This window comes from Fusarium fujikuroi, chromosome FFUJ_chr03, assembly GCF_900079805.1.
Source record: "Fusarium fujikuroi IMI 58289 draft genome, chromosome FFUJ_chr03".
Classification (NCBI taxonomy): Eukaryota; Fungi; Ascomycota; class Sordariomycetes; order Hypocreales; family Nectriaceae; genus Fusarium; species Fusarium fujikuroi.
The window spans coordinates 1,663,372-1,682,897 of NC_036624.1; the positions used below are offsets into that span (position 1 = coordinate 1,663,372).

The 19,526-nt window shown below is 49.7% G+C and overlaps 2 protein-coding genes; both read right to left on the reverse strand.

Moving 5' to 3' along the window:
• Positions 1–5,260: 5,260 nt before the first annotated feature.
• FFUJ_02653 (related to malate dehydrogenase (oxaloacetate-decarboxylating) (NADP+)) lies at positions 5,261–7,832 on the reverse strand (the record flags this gene model as incomplete). XM_023574410.1 has 5 exons in its annotated part: positions 5,261–6,208; positions 6,262–6,546; positions 6,598–7,028; positions 7,196–7,398; positions 7,477–7,832. 5 exons carry the CDS (start codon positions 7,830–7,832, stop codon positions 5,261–5,263), a joined length of 2,223 nt encoding a protein of 740 aa, XP_023427769.1.
• Positions 7,833–14,625: 6,793 nt separating this feature from the next.
• On the reverse strand, positions 14,626–19,224 carry FFUJ_02654 (uncharacterized protein; the record flags this gene model as incomplete). XM_023574411.1 has 2 exons in its annotated part: positions 14,626–16,891; positions 16,970–19,224. 2 exons carry the CDS (start codon positions 19,222–19,224, stop codon positions 14,626–14,628), a joined length of 4,521 nt encoding a protein of 1,506 aa, XP_023427770.1.
• Between the last annotated feature and the right edge of the window lie 302 nt (positions 19,225–19,526).

A 19,526-nucleotide genomic window follows, 5' to 3' on the forward strand; every position in this document is an offset into this window, starting at 1 on the left:
GCGAGACCTGCACCTCGCGATTGATGAATCCTGCCATTATCCATCCTCAACTACGTTTGGAAACCTATCAAAAGCGATCCTGCTTCTCTTGATATGTATCGTGCGCTGGATCAGCCGGGTACTTAGCTCAAGATTGAACGTCCACAACACCTCCCACCTCATGAGATGCCGGCTCCACGGAAGCACGGGCGCTGCAACACCGGCATTGGAGAGGCTGACAACTCTAAAGCTGGCGACAATACATACACTTAGATGAGCAGCTAATACGAATATCGAAGAGATCGCCAGTATAGCTCTTTGCGTTACCTTGTATTGGGGTTCTCTAGATCCAGCAATAATTCGAGATCCGAGGGAATGGTAAGGTGATGTTGACGACATTTAGTCTGAGAGCGACACATTCACGTCGAATGTTCTTATTATGCGCCAAGCAAAAGAAACAAGCAATTCAATTGACCCATTTCCCAAGCCACCGTAAGTTTTATGTGGTATTCTGACTCGAAAGGCGTTCAGTTGCCTCATCACGTATTAATAAAACTTCTCCAAACTTTACCCCGACTTGGAGAGATATGTAAATACGGCAGTACCCACATGCTGTCCCTCATCTTCATGATGTGACTGTCTTTTTCCCCGTTCTCCCCACAATGAGTCTCGAGAAACAGGCCACGTAAGTAAGCCAATAGGTACCGCAGGTCCAATGTTTCCAGATGCTGATTCCACATTTTGGACGAGCTAAGTTAGTCCAATAGCTCTCCCTGAGAAACAATTGACCAGAACTGACCTGAGCTGCCGTCCCCAGTATCCGTGCTAACTGCCCAATGTGTCGCTCCCGATCCCAACAGCGTTCCTCTCCCCACAGTTTGTCAGTGCAGTGTGGAGAAGCCAATCACCGATAGTCCTTGACCATCCTAATCGAGTCAGCCGCTCCAGTGTCCACAGGGGTGGGCGTGAGCTTCGGAATCGGAAAGGTCGAATCGAATCGGCTGAGACATCACGAGGCGCTGCAGACGCAGAAATGCGGCCTGTTATAGAACAAAAAATTAACCAAACCTACAGTACGACGACATTGATACTGTGCATCGCATCGATTCAACATTCGAACAAGGGTTGTTCTCTTCGTCATCCTTCCATTGCAGTCTTCGATGGAATCAGCCCTCAGCCCTCTCAACGTCGGACTTCAACCCATGCGGAGGAGGGTACCCCAGAGTCACCAGGGTCTTCATGGTTCACGAACAGCATGCCGTAGTCCTTGCCAAGTCCTCTTCTTCTGGAGCTGGCCCACTTCCGGACCTCAATTATCCGCTCTCAAAAGCCTTGCCCTAGGGTCATCATGAAGTTTATCAAAGCTTTTCCCTATAGACCCACCTTTTTGGAATTGCTACTTTATAAATGCATCCTCAGATCTGGTAGCAGTACGCAGCAAGATGCGAAAGACTACTTATTCAACTGACATGAAGTCAAAAACTATGACGCTCTTGTTAAACCCAAGAATATCATGGTGCTTGTCCCTTTGGTCCGGTACGGCAGGGATGAATCTGGGCATTGTCTGAACCAATCAATTCGTGTTGACACGAATTACGTCAGACAGATTGGCCAATAACGGAGAATAGTCGGCAAAGTTCGGCTATCCAAAAGCAACCAATATCCTTGATGGGTAGCTCTGTTGACGAATCACGAGGCTGTGAAATCTCTGTCGAAAGTACATTTCCACTTGCATGGAAGGAATGGCATGCCAATACGTCTGAGGGTGTGAACGTGAGCATCCACGGAAGACCAACACCGCTACGGGTTCTTAACGACGCAAGTTGACGGGTTGCTCCGGGTCACTGAAGCTTAATATTTGAATGAGTTCTTCTTGTTCTATCAGGCATGCAATAGTCGGTGTAGGAGCAAGATAACAAACCCGCTCAATATACTCCGTACGCATTAGTTTTTGTGACTTGAATTTGAACTTCTCACATCTTTCATAGTCATGTTTCATCATATACACATATATAAAAAGAAAGAAAAAAGCCAGTACAACTTCCATCCCTCAACAAAATTAACCGATGCTGCAGGTTTATGTCTTCTTGCAGATTTGCATGGATTACAATGGCCAGCAAGGTGATCTATCTAAAATTAAAGACGGCTGAAGATGGGAGACACGGAACGAAAATTCCTCACTACACCACCTCACCTCATCTGATTCTTACACTCCTTTGCCCACACCTTGGACTGCAGTATGTTTCTCTTCACCGTTTCGTCAAGGTCATGTGGGTATACATATTGTGCTCTGTGGGTACGGAGTATTAGCTGTTGAGTCTCATTCTTGTGACCGCCTCGGATTCCAAGGTGAACATCCAGTTTGGGAACAAGCTAGTAAAGGTGAGACGTCGGGGGATCTCCACATCATCGCGATGCAAATCAATCACCGAAGGTCAAGTCAGTCGCCCGCCTGAAGCGGAGTTCAACCCGCAGTGGGTCCCTTCCGGCCCCGGTGCCTCCGGCGCTGAGATCACCTCCCCCATCGGCCACAACCCGAGCCCACTGGTTACCATTACGGAGGGCTACTGTAAGCCTAAGCTCGAAGGGGTGCGGGAAAAGACATCCGGCTAACCCTGCCTGGTCAAGTTGAGCCCCTCGAGGTTTGAGCCATGAAGGCAGGGGAGATCAAACTCCAATGAGAGCAGGCATTTTCCGCTTTTTCATTCTTCAGCAGGTTATTTACATATGCTTCTCCATGGGGTGCAAGTGGGCCATGAGCCTCGTTGTGCATCGTGTCGTCTCGTGCCGGTCAAAGCCATCTTGATGCAGATGCAGATGCAGCCCAGCCCAGCCCAGACAGGGGCTCTTTTTTTTTTGTGACATGACCGGCCCTGATGGTTGAGCTCTGGACTAGGTTTGATAGATGATTTTCACCCTCACCCTGAATATCGGTATTTCTCCGTAGGACTTTAGCATTTTTACCCTCCGCATTATTCCAGGAATCTGTACGGAGTAGTAAACGAGCCGGGGTGGTGGTGTGGCCGATCTCCCGCCCTGGACATGTTCCGTAAACCAAAGGTTGACGATCATGCCACGATTCGCTGTATTCACTACGCACAGATGTATGATGAGCGAAGGACGTCGAATTCAGGTCCGAGATCAACAATGACTGGCAGCTTTGTCTAAGCACATCACTTCTGACCGATGACTGTAGGGAAATAACGTCGGTCGGTCTCGTAGAATTCTCGGGACCCTCGGGCATTCTCTTGACACTCCCCAACAATTCGTCCATATTTGAGAAGTGATTTACCACAATCCACGTCAAATGTCGTGTTTGTCAATGAAGAAATCCCCACTACGGAGCTTTTCTCTCGGGCGGTTCATGCGTGATACGAACCAGGAACAGGCTGCTCGATCGAAGCTGAGAGTTGGTCTGGTCATCGATTGTACCATCTAGACGTCAATAATTGGTGTTTCAACCTGCCATGTGTCCCTGAGTACAAGAGGCATAAAATCAAGACAGCAACATAATTTCCTTGACAAATAGTTTAGCGCACCTTTCAGTATGATAGTTTGTGTAAAAAGAAAACATCTCAACTGCACCCATCCGCCAACCTTCCGCGCCCTCCGCCGTTATTATCGAAAGCTGGAGCCCGGGCCCGAGACCGACTCCACATACAACGATCCCAAAGGTACCCGAGGCGCGCCCACCACCGCAAATACAATACCGTTGAAGAAGAAATCGCTACATGGTATCAACACGGCTTTGCTCAAATACAAAACCCCTCCACCAACAGTCTCCGTTGCCCAATGGCACAGGGTACGTTTTCTATGACAGAAATATGTCTCATCTTTTGCCCTATGCTCTCTGCCGCAGCCACGCGCCATCGCACTGCATATGTAGACTCCCCCTGCTCGGCTTTGGCAAACGCCATCCCCGAACCTCCAGGCGAGCTTTGGCTCGGCTACCGACGTCCTGAAGCGGCTGCGGCTATCAACCGGCCTTGACGTCCTCCCATCTTACGACTTGACTTAGGTTGTGCGAGGGACAAAAACCACCTACCCCCAACAAGTTGTAACCCTCCTTCACATTCACCTGCCTGTTTGTTACGATCACGATCCTGCCGCATTTCTCTGGGTCCAAGTGGTGCCCTTGACTTGCCTCAACTCTCCCTACAGGCATCAATGCCTCGCTTTGGACATTCAACAGCCTCAGTTTCTATTTATGCTCTCGGACATCAATTTGCGGCGGCCTAACAACCAATCTCCCCAGCGTTTCAACATAGGTAGCTTGACAAACCAACAAAAACAACCGGCCTGAGCGATCGCACTTCGCAAGCAAAGTTTCGAAGATCTTCTTGTATCTTGTATCCTCATTCATTCCTCTACTTAACAACAACAAGTTGGACCGAAACCACCCAAATACCCATTGGCAATCCAGGACATGACAACCATCTTACAGCATAATTACTGGCCACCTCCACGATAGCAAGTGCGCCTGCAGTCAGACATCAGGGGCCTGGGCCTCGATCGACGCGAACAGCGCGGAGGGGCATTGGAATCACTTAACACAATCTTGCCAGAACTTGGTCCTTCATGCTGAGACAAGCAAAGCATGCCCAGGCTTTTGGGCATGTCGTGGTGCTTCACGGAATGAATGGGGGGTTTTAGCACCTTCATAGGTTGCTTTCTAGCGCCGGTTCCCAAAGTCTCAGGACAGTCAACCCCATTTTGAGGATATATCCATGGCATTTTGTGGCCAACCAACACCTCACCTCGCAATACTTCATGGCTAGTTGAATCCTTTGATACAACAATCTCATCACGGTCAGCACGTCAAATGTCACGATAGAAAAGAGCAACACAAGGCACAGCAATGCTTGTTTCAAGTATCTCGTTGGCTGGTATGTAAAGTCTTCTTCCGTCTCTTTTTTAACCTCGCCTCTATTCCCATCCTGTCTGGTCCATGCCAGATGTAAACAAAATTAATAGCCGTTAACACGTCAAGCAGATTATGGAAAACAAAAAAGCCTCATCACGGAGGCTCGCTCAGCAGAGTACTGGGGGCCACCGACTATAGCGTGTGGCATAACATGACATAACAAGAGTAACCCACAGCTGATCTTTGGCATTGAAGTCTGCAAAGCAGCTCAGTGGGTATACTCAAGTCACTCAAATACCGCAATCATTTGCAAGTGCAATCCCGACGACGAGCACTTCATGGTCGAGATGTACATCTTGGCCTATCCCAACCCCTCAAATGACAATGCTTGCAAATCATGCACAAGTGTGCACATGATTACAGATGCGTCTTAGCATCAGCAAAGCAGAGGGGGTTATAGATGCGCTGCTTGATGTATGTGGTCAGGGCAACATCACCCCACTCCTCCCACTCGGCCCATTGGGACTCAGGAAGCTCAGAGACACCACCACGTCGAGCAGCCTTCATGACCTCACGAGCGACAATGACACTAGCATCACGGACACGCTCGATGCGGGGGTATATGAGGCCCTTATGAACCTCATCGGCATTTAGGGAACCGGCCAGAGCAGCGGCAGAGGTGTAAACCATCTCGTCGGTAACACGAGAAGCCTTGGCCAGGATTGCACCGAGACCCAGACCAGGGAAAATGTAAACATTGTTACCTTGGTTGGGGTGGTAGACCGTGTGGTGAGTTTCGTCACCAAACTTGGCCTTGACGGGGTTGAAGGGAGAGCCAGAAGCGAAGAGGACAGTGCCCTCGGTCCACTCAATAGCCTGCTCAAAGGTGCACTCAGCCTTTGTGAGAGGGTTGCTGAGAGGGAAGAGAATAGGACGGCGCTCAAGACCACCCTCCTGAACAGAGTGCTTGAGAGCTCGGACAACAGGCTCGGTGAAGACGCCGAAGGTCGCAGTCAGACCAACCAGGGCACTGGGCTTGACATACTCGATGACTTCCTCAAGAGTACGGTACTGCTGACCATTGTTGTCAGTTCGCGCGAAGTACTTCTTGTGCTCAGCCAGGCGATCACCACGGTCTTTAGTAACAAGACCCTTGGTATCGACGAGCCAGAACTTGTCGCGGGCAGCAGCCTCGCTCAATCCACGGCGTGTATAGTACTCAACGAGCTGTTTCGCAACACCGACACCAGCAGAACCAGCGCCCATAAAGACAAGTCGCTGTTCCTCGATAGGAACACCAGACTGCTCAACAGCACCAATGTATCCACCCAACACGACGGCACCAGTTCCCTGGATATCATCGTTCTATCAAGATCATGTCAGTGCCGAACTTTCATCAGATTCATCGGTTCACTTACGAAGCATCGATATTGGTTTCGGTAACGGTCGAGATAACCAAAGGCCTTCTCACTGTCGAAGTCCTCGAATTGGACAACCATGCTGGGGAAAACCTCACGGGCAGCTTCCATGAACTCATCCATGAAAGCCTGCTGCTCAGGGTATGAAGGTCGCTTTTGTCGCAGACCCAGGTAGAAGGGGTCCTTCAGGTTCTCCTCGTTGTTGGTACCGCAGTCAAGGACAATGGGAAGGGTCTTGGAGGGGTGGATACCAGCAGCGCCGGTGTAAAGAGCAAGCTTTCCGATCTGGTGTTCCTGGTTAGGAGTATTTCAAGTGTGGTTTTTCGATCGACTTACAGAGATGCCGACACCGTTGATACCGAGATCACCCAGACCAAGAATGCGAGAGCCATCGGTGACGACACAAATCTCAGGATCCTGGCAAGGCCAGTTTCGGAGCATAGCACGAATGGACTTTCGCTGCTTGATAGAGATGTACAGGGCCTCGGGGCGAGTGTAAATGCTAGAGTATTGCAAGCAGACATCACCGATTGTGGGGGTATAGACGAGGGGCATGAGCTCGCGGATGTTGTCGATGAGGAGACGATAGAAAAGGTCGGTATTTTGGTCCTTGAGAGTGGACAGGTAAAGGTACTTGTCGATAGGTGTCTGGCGGGTCTGAATCATCTTCATGGCTCGGGCGCACTGGGTCTCGAAGCTCTCCATGGTGTGGGGGAGGAGACCAGTGAGGTTCTTGGAAGCGCGTTCCTCGGGTGTGAAGGCAAGTCCTGCACAGAGAATTGTTAGCATGCTTGAAGTATCACAGCCGGCGAAGAAGGAATTCGTCACGAGCGACAGACACCTTCAATGACTACAAGTGGTAGCAAGGCCACTGGCGCCATAGTGGTGACAACAAGTGTTGTTGCAATTGACTAGGTGGAATGGGACGGCTTACCCTTGTTCCAGAGAGGTTCTCGAACAATCTGGTAGCCGGCAGCATTGGACTCGTCGACATATTCAGGTGTTCGGTCCTGCTTGACCTCGGCATAGTGGTCTTGGACGTAGCCACGGTGTTGATCAAGGGCGGCCATCTTGATTTCTTGTTCGATCTTGGAAAGGTCGACGGGGGACATTGGATTGGAATCTGTAAGTCTTCGTCTGGAAAGACATGGGGAGGTTAGATATAGTTATAGGCAACGGGGAGGAGGGGTCGGGGGACGGGAGGGGGGTACACACGGGGATGATGTTGTTGATGATCTAGAGCGAGGTGTGGCAATTTCAGAGCTGGCGGTACTATGAGGAGACGAAGACGCCATGGACATAGACAATGCGAGATGGGGTGATGAGAACGGAAAGAAGGATGAATAGGAGAGCCTGGGGATTGAGGGTCGAGGGCGGCGATTATTAGTAGTCGCCGTGAGAACAGCGGCTGGGGGAACAACAGTAGACGAGCGGGTGGAAGCACGGGTCAATGTAGACGATGTCGCGGAGCGCAAGGGGCCACTAGCGAAGAAAAGTCGGTTTAAGACGTTTTGGGCGGAACCGGGTCCCGAAGGCGAGGCCACTGTCATGGTCGAGAGCGTTTGGCCCATGTTTGGGTTTGGGTATGGCAATGGTACCGTACCTCAGATGAGAAACTCGCAGAGATACCGGAGTATGGGGGAGAGGGAGCAGGGGTAAGCTCGGGGAACGGGGGTACGTCTTGTTGGGTGGTGTAGGGCAGGCAGGCAGGACAGGGCAGGGCAGAGAAATCAGTGAATGAATCAAGGGATTGTGATGCAACAAATGTTGCGGCCGACGCTTATCTGATGCTGTGAGGTGTGTAAGAATGAGATTGTGAGTGCGTTTATGCAAATACTGCTGCTTGGCGTGTCTTGACCTCGTAGGAAGGGGATATTAACTGCAACAGGCGCAGCACCAGCCAATTTTTTGCGAAACCAAACCCAAATTTTTGGGGAGGTTGAGGAGAGGACGACAAGCGATGACAATGACGGAGCAAGACGGATGGCAACCTACGGACGGACAAAAAGCGGTTTCACTTTTTTCTCCAGAAATACGCCCTGGTCACCTTGAGAGTGGACTGTTAGCCATGTAATTCGGTACCGGTACACTACTAGGGCGCCAACGAAAAGTCTACGGCGCGACCGAGTAAACGTAGCAGATCCTTGCAGCTTTTCATTCGATGAGAAGGATAGGGAGGGGATGAGGTAACCTCTGGGATACGGGAGACATGATGGGGATAGATCGTGGGTGTGAGAAATAACATGGGCGTATAGCAAGTAACGTCCCTCTCACAGTTCGAATTCCTAATGAGAACTCGAACTGAACTGGATGAATTGAGCTCGACTTGAGGTCAACAGATCAACTGCAGCACACAAACCCGAGCTGTTATGGATGGGGATAACCGCATGGGGGAATTTTCTTCTTGGGCATTGGGGCTGAAAGGTGAGTAGAGGGTGGGACCAGTGGAAGCACTAGCTGGGATCCCGCGTGGAACGCAGGAGGATTGGGGATATTCATGTATCGGGGGGACTAGCGGGTGACTTGTGGAAAGATGTATCTTTCACCTAGTCCTCTTTGGCTGTGACAGAAATCTGGCTGATACGTACTTTGCTGGGGAGATGGAACTGAGACGAGGACCCTGGCTGCGGAAGCTACAGGTCGAGCTTCTGTCTTCTTTCCTCTTGAGGCAGGACTCTAACTCGCCAAATACTGGGGGAGCTTGGCAACTGTTTCGGTATTAGAAAGAGTCCCGAACATGACTTGTTCAAACTTACCTCTATCTTTCCGTGTCTATGAGTCACTTGACTTTTGAATTACGTTCTCTGCTCGGTGGCTTTGACTGTGGAGTGCGTAGCAGAGCCCGTGTGCCCCTATGGACGTGCGGGTGTATGTCCGCTTCACGATGCGTTACGCTGGGATGTGAGGTGTTGTCGAGTCCTTAGACGATCAGTGATATGGCCACTTTCAAGAGCATTCCACCTGCGCATCTCGGTCAAAAGAAGCCAGATCCAGGCGCTCGGCGAAACACTCCATACAGTCAATCTCTCTTCGGATATAGGTCGATTTACCTTGGTGAGGCTCAGTAAGGACACCGGTGTAGGTATGTGTAAATGGGCGCAGAAACCACTTGACGACGGTCCAAATGGGGTGATGGTGGGGGTCAAGTCGTGTTGTCAGGAATCATAGGCGCTGGGATTCACCGAATAACAAGAAGATATCCGATATTGACAATTGACAATTGAGTAAATGCTGTATTGACCAGAGAGGAGATGTGGGATAATTTCCAAGACTTCGAGGTTGATTATTTCACTTGCCTGTCTGTAATGCAATAGCCCTAAACCGAGTCACCCTATCTATTGCCTACAGATAAAAATCTACCGCCGGCCGTATCTTGATTCAATCGGCGCCGGTATCTCTACTGATATTCTCACAAGCCAGGGTACAGGCCGACGACTGCCGTGCTCAGTCATAGGACGATGAGGAAAATAACCTTTGGCAGACTCACGACGAGCATTTGAGGACGGAAAACGGAGGCACAGCAAAGGACAACGGCGCCGACTACGGGGGCTAACTTAGGTGGTTCCACATCGTTGTCCAAGCCCTGGTTAGAACCTAGAACACGCAAAGGAAAAAATGTCAGACGTGATTGACAAGATGAGATTCAAGGGAGAGGGATCATGAAAAACATGAGACTGGCAGGGCTTTACTTCTACGGCTGTCATCAGAGGGAAAGGTACGGGTACTCAGTGGACGGCAATTTCTGTGTTAATGTGGATAAATGGATAATCAGGGACACGAAGAAAGTATTGAGCCTCAAAGCTCAAGTTTAAAGAGATTGCAATAACCAAAACAAGAAAGAGGCCAAAGGATCCCTGTGTTATTTTTAACCGAACAATAGCCCATGCTTGGATTTGCATCGATCTTTTGACTGACCTTGATATGGACGCAACGTCTCGCTTTACAACCCGATGTCGTGCTTTCGGAACAAGGTCTCGGCGCACAAGGCCCCGGCGAGGGCCCCACCGGACACCCGATATTATCCACTCTTGGAGGCCCCTCTCTGGAGCTCCTCCGGTTGACGGGGCGCTGTGGACGCTACGTCTGTTAATGAGGTTGTGATTGGACCTTGGAGGCTGAATTTGCAAGTTCTGCAAGTCTGAAAGAATTTGATATTTGTGTTCTATGTGTTTTCACTTGTCCTGCTAATAAGTGGCACTTCATTTTGCAGCTTGAAGCGTAAAGCGCCTTACTCAGTCTGTCTATCCAGGGTAAACTCTTACGCGTCCACTGATCTGACTCCTTGTAAAATAATGCAATTTACATCAGGCGCCGTTACGCTGTTGTGGTATGTAAGCGGGGGTTTTTGATGTTTTTCCTCTCTCTTCTACAGCTTTGTAGATTTTGACTTGTCGTTTCTATAAATTTCCTCCGCGAGAACGCAGTATCGAAGTGTTTCTCTGTTGCTATACACAGCAGAATAAGAATCCACGCCAATTTTCTAGCCCGCTTTAAGTTGCAATAGGTATGTTTTCGAGCTTGATGCCAAAATTGCGGAGACTTATGGGGCATTATCTCAATCTGGTAAACGTAAGGTAGCAATTCACAACAGGAACATCTATCCTGCATAGTTATGTACATTGAGAATCTTGTCATTCCAGTTTCGAATGTTTCTCTTGTTGCTCATAAGCAAGCAGTGCAGGCAGGTCTCTAGATATGTACATATCATACCACTCGTCAACGGCCCGACCCTTTGAGGCCGAGAAAGGGGTACGGAGTTGGGAGGAGGATATCATGCAGCCATGTAAAATGCGAAGAGAAACCCCAGTAATCGAGACGATATTGTCCCTTGCCGGGTTCAGGGTCTGACGATTGTTGATACACCTCTCTATGAACTGACTTGTCTCAATGTTCGTATCATTAACAGCACAGACTCTAGGGTCTGATTCCGCACTTCACCGTGTGCTGCAGTTATCAGTAAGAAGCATTGCCGTTGGAAAGAAGTGCGACTGATCCACGCACACTAGGCCTGCATGTGCTGCCGTTTTGCTTGCTTTTGCTGAGATTGGATCGATTGCCATCATCTTGCGTCTCCCCCATGCTTATTAGGCACACGGTGAGTTGCATTATTATTATCATTTTGCATCGTACGTAAGATACGGTCAGCAAAGTCCATGTGCCTGCAGCGCCATGGCCACAACAGATACCTATCTTTGGATGCTTACCAACGCATCTCGTAAATGGGGTTCTCACAGGCCGACTCACCGAAATTCACTCTGGCCTGAAATTGACGGGAAATGAGTGTCTAGCAGTGTGTGCTCAGAGCGCTGCCGTTTCCCCAACGGTTTGCTGTAGGAGAAGTGACATTACGTATCAGATACACTCTACAACCCTAGAAACTTACTGCCATCAGTCATTCAGTGAAAAATTTGTTCCAAAGAGGCAATAGCTCATGCGCATCCCTCATCCTCTGCCCGGTACCTATCAAGTTTGGTTGGTTCCTTCCTGATGGTGATACCTGATTTCTCCTCAGACCCAAATCACAAATCATTTCAACAAACCTCTTTGGGCTCAGATACTGTTTCATTTGCTATTCCGCATGCACGTCTTGGGCTCCGCCTCCCTGGGTCAGACGAAAACTAGGGAATGTCTCCCGACTTCAATAACTCAGTTTCTATCAAAAGTCTTCCGACTTTGCCCGAGTGGATGCCCTCACTAGCGCCCATTCAGCCCAGAAGCAATCCCGCGGGTCAGGCAGGAAGCGCTGAACCACCCCGGCCTCAGGCCGTCTTCCCGAAATGTGATCCACTGGCTCCCCAGGCTGCAGGAGACCTGTCCGGGAAGGCATCGCAGAGCCTAATTTCATGCATTTATCAGAGTTCGGCGGGTACTTTGCTGATGTACATGTGGATAGTGGAGATCGACAAATGGATCCAGCGGGGAAGGTGCGAGACAGGGGCATGCTCGGGTACGCCTAACCTCTAGAGGTTCAAGGTCTCGCGCGTCTCACCACGGAATCTCCAGGAAGGTGACCCCACTTCTCTCTCACCATGCCTGACCTTTTTTTTTTCTTCTTCCCTTCACCTGAGTTCCACTCGGTCCCTGGCTAAAATTGAGTTAGGTCAATTGATTCCAAGGGGTTTTCTCTTTTGGTCTGGAAGCATTGGTAATCATTGAGTTACCATTGCTGTGCCAAAACTGTCGACAGTCTCTCAACAGTATTCGCTACTACAACTCGTGACTTTCTTTCCCAACTCAATTTGAGTCATTCAGCTCACACAAAATGAGACGATTGATAGAAGGTTAGCCTTGAATCATCCAGACAGCCCGCCTATTGGGTGCCATGCCGTCACCCCGCATTCGTCTATCCTCTCCAGGATCTTGTTGACTTGTCTAGATCGGGGCTTTGTCAAAACGTCAACAAAATTTATGTTACTGAACTGAAACTCAATAACTCCCCAGCACAATAAGCATCCATGCATGTGATGACACATGTAATCACAAGTCCAACCCACGGCACATGTTGTCTGTGTTCTCGGACGAGGTTCGGCCTCTAAAGGATCATGACTTTATGTTCATCTGAACGTTATTGATGTTACCCTGGAGTATTTCGGCACTAGTAGACTAGCAAGCATTCACCTTTGATGTTCACGGGCAACCCTCCGCAATGCCGAATTACCTGCTATGCTTTCCTAGCATACCTGTTTCGCGGGATATATGTCGGTATCACGGTATCTAGACCGTTGTGGCATATCAAATCAGCTCCTTGATGGATAAAGATCGACAGACTAAATTCACGGGTAGCAAGTACTGGCTAGTCTTGCCGAAATCGAGATGTTCAATAGAAAGCCAATTTATTATTGCGGCTTTGAGCATCTTCAACGTCAATAAGCTCAACAATAGCTGGAAGTGAGCCACTGGTACCAGAGATATCAACCGCATCATACTAGCAAGTGTTTGGCCCTGGTTTACTTCGGCCTAAATACGACATTTTTCTGTTGGGAGCCACAGCCCCTGTTGATATGCCTGGTGTTTGAAGAGCAGCAGCCTATTGGTTTCATATGCTCCGAAATCATAGATCGGCTTGCCTCGGCCAAGCTGAGAATTGTCCTCGTCTGACTTAGCTGTACAGTGTAGGAGGCCATCCAAGCAAGCAAAAGAAAATTCCCGTACCCGCATCAGGACTTACACCATCTCAGTAGGTTGGTTTGCAAGAATAAACCGATAGTTCATGTGATGCTTGAGCGTTACACCAAGTATATCACTAAATCTTTGCCGAAGAAACATCATGAGTGTTGGACGGCAAGACACCAGCCAGACTTGGATAGCTCGTTCACTGCACACCCCGAGCTTCTTTCGACATCAATCAACATGTAGACATTCATCATGTTCCGTTTCTCCGAACCTCCTCACACTCCCCGAGCTCCCCTTAGAACGAAGAGCTACCCCGCCTCACATGCCTTTAGCTTCAGGAACCAAGACATGGGCCTCTAATGAGTAAAAGCAAACGTCACTTGCAAGCACATTCTTCAAAACGACCTCGCTTAGCATAAACGAATACACCCCTCTACGGATACAGTATCTTGCAAGTTCAGATTAAACCCCAGAGAATGTCTGAGGCGTGTTTCTTTCATAAGTTAGCTCGTGCCTACCCCGTGCCCACTCACGGACAGGTACCGAGGGTGCGGCTCCGTGCTAAATATGTCTACTCCATAGAACTCCCTGGCCTTGCCTTACCTTGAGAATCCAGTGCTACCATCGACACAACATACCCATCTGACATCTGGGGAAGTCCCGTTGCCGTTCGTCCTAGCTCCCATCTAGCTGTCCGGTGTGAAGCCTCCGTTCCCCCAGATTATCCTACTCCACCAAACCTTGTCCCTGACGCCACCTTATGACTCCTACAATGATTTGCCTACTTGCAATTAGACGAATATTCATTCATTGTCACAAGCCATAAGTGTCTGGAGAACTCGCAAAAGAGTCACATCATCCCGATATCGGGCCATCAGCTTTGCTCGCACCTTAAACTTAAGCTTGCTCGCAGCTTACACGTGGTGAACATATCCTCGGCATAAGTAGATTCGATGCACTTGTTTGCCCGTGACTGCATTGGTATTGACACAGAGAAAAGAATCGAATTACACAAATAGTTACAATGTCAGGCCTCGGGCATAATCAGTTATAGAATGATGTGATTCTTTTAGCAACTTTCTTATGTCAAAAGGTTGCTTATTGACGTCGTTTGCTCCCAAAACACCATCAGTCATAAATCCCCAAAATACATAAACGAAAGCAATGCATTTATGCCCTTTTTCTATATGCCGTGAGTGAGATCCATGCCAAGTTCTCCAATCCACAATATTTCTTCTTATGCCCGTCCACTCATTTGGCGTTCTCTTTACCTGCCTCGGTCACCTTCCGGGACGCTGTCTCGATCTTGCCCATAGCGTTGTCATCCTGGAGGCTCCACCAATGCCGTAGACCCTTGGCGTATTCGATCTCCTCCGGGGTGATTTCTATAGGTGGACCCTTGACCTGCGTAAGAATTTCTCGTTCGTTGGATTTCGAGACTGCCCAGGACGAGCCATCTTCGGAACGGACGCCGAAGCCACGGCCCTTCATTGACACCACCTTGACCCGGCGGAGGAGGATAACATCCCCACTCTCGACATCCGGTAGTGATGTTAGATGGGGCCGGAAAATATGGGCCACCCGTACCTGGGCCGGCGCGGTCGACGGATCAATTAGACACAAAGTGAGCATGAAATCCCGAGGGCCGTGCTTCGGTCGGTGTGGAGGAGGCGGTGACTGTGTTATTACAGCAAGAATATCCGTCATCTTGTCGATCGAGTTTCTGCTGAGCATCTTAAGCGACAGAAAGTCGGGCAAATTCGTTCGCAGGCTTTTGACCAGCTGCATTTTCAGAGTTTTGACATCCTCTTCTTCAGGCACAGTCGCTGTAGAGCCAGCAATGGAAGGTGACTTGAGCGAGGCGAACGACATATTCGGGGATTCATCCTGCCGGTGAAAACTTCTCGACACCGAGCGAGTTTCACGCCTAGGGGTTTCTCGCTTTGGATCTGGCGTCTTTTGACTTCTAGTCTGGCGAGTCGGTGGACTTGACCCTTTGGCAAGCAGTATGCTAGGGTCGCCGTGGTCATTTCTCGAACGCAGCACTCGCTGGGATCCCGGTGAATTGTTGTCCACGCTGTGAACACTCTCATCGTCGGTTGCCTTTCTCTTCCCTTTGCTCTTTGTATCTGCCTGCACCGAGCCACCTGCCAATTGGATGCTGGGATCATCCTGTTGTGTTTTACTTCGTGTCTTGCTGCTTGATGTGGCTGGACTGCTAGGCTTACTTTCACGGTCCGAGGTCTTCAAGGTGGGTGTGGCTGTGATAAACGCCAGGCTAGGATCGTCGTGGTCATTACCACCTGATGATTTAGTTGGCCTGTGTCGCCGAGGTCGCAGAGACTTGGCGAAAATGACTTCAGATGCTGCATCAGTGTCTTGGGAAGATCCTATAAGTGGCCCATCAGCCGGCCCAATGGGTTCAGGCGATCTGGTTTGCGACAATACTGTGGACAAAGCAGGATCAGTAGGAAGGTATGTTTTGGATCGCATGGGAGATTGTTGTAATATTTCGGCCATGATCTGACCCTCTGGTCCTTCATCCTCCTCCTCCGTTATCTGGTGGGCATGAGTGACAACACTAAGTGTGTCGACTGTTTCGACCTCAATCACCTGCTGTGTGCCGCCAGGAGTAGGAAGATGTTCGACAGAGCTGTCATGTGAGAATTTGATGCTGTCTGCTGGCGGGGTCTGGACTTCTGGGTTCTGCGTTGGTGGAGGGGAAATTTGGCCACCATTTTCAGGCTGTGTCTCATCGCTTGCCTTCTCAACACCATCCCTGTCGACTTGGTACAAGGCATTTGCCATGTCAGAACCTGGGTTAGTTGCCATCTCTGACAAGTGGTCCGATATGTTTTCATGTGTTTCAGAATGTTTAAGATCTTGGGATGTCTGAGAGTCGACATTTTTCTGAATCTCGAAAGCCACAGATTGACTCTCGCCGGACAACGGCACCGTTTTGCAAAAATTCGACGATCCTACATCATCGTATAGGGTCTCTTGTGGCTGTTGAGATGGTTCGTGAGGAGCTCCCGTTGTCGCGATGTCTACTTCTTCGCTAGTATCGATGTTGGCCTCAAGAATTTCTGCTGTTGGAGTAGGTCTGCGAGGTAGTTCATCAATGTCCATGGCTTCGACTGTCACTTCATGCTCAACTGCGGTCTCGTCTAGCGGTTTCGTCTCAGTAGATCGAACAGAGGCAATGTCCTCTGTCTCGTGCCCTTTTGCTTCTTCTTGCAGTGTAGGGGCATTCCCCATATTGATATCGCATCCTTCCGTTTCCATTGGATTTAATTCCTTTCCAACTTCGTAACCATAGGATCGCAATTCTTCTGCGATGGGAGACTTCCGCGGGGCAGTTGCGGGGACAGGCGACTTTGCTTTGTCTATGATCTCATTGTCACCCCGAAGCTTGTTTGCACAAATGGTGGCCTCGGTAACTTCAGCTTCATTCTTGGTTGAGCCTTCAATATAAGATGTAGGGACTTGGCCCTCATTCATTGAACCCATCTGCCGGCTGTCAACCCTTTGTGTCTCTATTGCCTGCTCCCCCCCTTTGCTTGATGAAGATAGGGGTTCTTCGACCGTATCGAACCGCGACAGACGCTGGCTATCCTCTTCAGCCATAATCCCATCTGTTTTGGGGACTTCAGAATCTCCTTCTATCTTGGACATTGGTGATGTTTCCGCCTCTTCTATGCCAGGTGCTGAGTTGTCGTCTGTATTTTTGGCCTCTACATCCATTGTTGTCTCTGGTTCTGGCTCTGGTACAGGCGCTTCCTCATCTTCGGAATCTGAAAGTAGGTCGATGACAATGGGCTCCCTAGAAACAAGGGTAGTGGGAGGGCGATTGTATGCTCCCTCTTCTGCGCCATCTTCATCATAGTAATCATATTCATCCGAATCATATTCACCTTCAGCATCACCTTCCGACCCTTCGTACTCTTCTGCTTCAATTTCGGATCGTTGCTCGTACGTGTCAGCGTACTCGTCGTCAAGATATTCCTGTGAATTTACGACATCTTCATCGCCATCCCCGTCATCTTCGTCGGGGTTCATGGTTCGTGTGTCAGGGTCATTGGTATCTAGATCGGGGTCCTCTTCAGATGTCTCTATGTCGTCATCGTCGTCGTGCGTGCGGGAGTACTTCCTTAAGTCGTAATCATCGCCAGGCTCATCACCACCGTCGCGATAATACTCTGCTTCACTGGCCGGTTCCTCAAGTGTGGGTTCTGGAGATACGTTCGCGGTTGTGTTCATATCCGTGTTCTCTCGCGAGGGAGACAACTGGCGGTCTCTACTAGACTCCGGCGACCCTTGTTCCCTTAATGGCGAAGAGCTCAAGATTTCGACTGGATTCTCAGCGTCGCTACTAGCAACTACAGAGCGAGGTCTAGGGGATGATCCTACAGCCCAAGCAGTCTGAGGCGGTTGTGAAGTCGCAGCAAATGTAGGGTGAAACGCTGGTTCAGCACCAAAAGGATTTGGATGGGGTGAAGAGGACGGTGGTTCATGACCAGCAAGACCAGCTAGAGCTTCTACAGCATTCTGAGGGAGATTTTCGGTCTCCAGGAACTCAGCTGGATACTCTACTTCTCTCGAAGCGAAACTGGGCGAATTTGTTACAGTATCTCGAGTATTTCCTTCCGAAAAATAGCCCGTTGCCCGAGGAAAGAGTACGGTCTGTGGGGTAAAGCTAAAAGCCATATCGGTGTTCATGTTACTTGGGGCATGACCCAGTAAATATTCGTCTGTCCCCTGTGGCATCCCCTGTGGTGTTGTCGAGTCTTCTGCGAGTGGTAAAGACTGGTTCATAAGAGAGTCGTCCCTTTCAAACAGTCTCGTTCGGGTAAACGGTGTGGGAGTCGTCTGAGTCAACCCAAACGCTGGTCTGGATTCAGCCAAAACCTGCACACTGGCCATTGGAGTAAAGTCAACATATACTGTTTGACTGCCTTGATCTACCATCGCCGGTCGCGGTGGTGTGTTCATGGCTGTATCTTCTGTCTCGCCATTGCGCTGCGAGACACTACTCATATAGGACTCCTCTTTATCTTTCTCTTCATGATCATTCTCAGGCTCAGGACTAGGGGATCGGCTAGTGTAACGCCAAGAGTTGGCAGGTAGACTGAACCGTGTGCGCTTTTTTGACTTGGCCCTGTCAACTTCGTCATCTAACATGTCTATATCGCCTTCGAATAATGCGCCGTAAGAGACACGCGCTCGTTTGAGGAAAGCAGGCGAAGCGAATTCAAGAGGATCCAAAGTCGACGAAGAAGTTCGTTTCAGAGGCAAGGTGATTTCTGGAGACAAAGGCGTAGGTGTAGCAGGTCGCTCGGGCACGGATGTAAGCGTGTCGACTTGGTCAGTATCATCAATTTGGCCGTTGGTGGTAGTAACTCCCGTCTCCGCGTCTGGGGCGTCGATAGTGAGCAATGTGTCTCGTTCTTCTCCAGGTCGGCGGATTCCAAGTACCAAGCGGTTTGAGAATTCGAGCTGCCATGCAAGAGTGCTTCCTGCGACTTGAGTCTGCGTCTCGTTCTTCTCCCACTTGACACCCTGCAGGCTCACACGAACCTCATCCCCTGCCCCCAGCGATGCATCTGCGATCGCTCTAGCGGCTGCGCCATGGAAACGGATCCGCACCTGGCCATTCTCGCGTCGGAGTCGAAAGTCTCGCTCAGCTAAAAGAAATGCGATAGATTTGTTGAGGATGCTAAATGGCCATGTGATAGTTACGGTACCAATTATAACTCGTGCGTCTTGACTTGGGACATCCGGACTGAGCTGGGCGATTGATATAGGTTCGCCCTGGTCGAGTAGTGATGTTGTGGGTTGCGAGTTGTTCATCGTGGTTTGGTCGCAATGTAAGTCGCGTCGACGGGACCTAACAAGCCAGAGGGACTGTGTTGCTGTATTAAATCATGTGCGACAGCTTTATTTGTTGTTTCTATGATTTTATGGTTGTCGCATCTCGTATGTCTTTTCCGTTGGTCAAGCGGCTATTAATCGCGTCCGAGGCGCTGATTTGCTCGTTGACGTGTGAATTGTTGTTGGAACAATGAAATCGATATGCAAGCTTCCGAGCAAGGAGGAAGCTGTGGTGGGGATATGACCGAAAATAGAAGGCGGTGAAGAGATCGCAGTCTAGC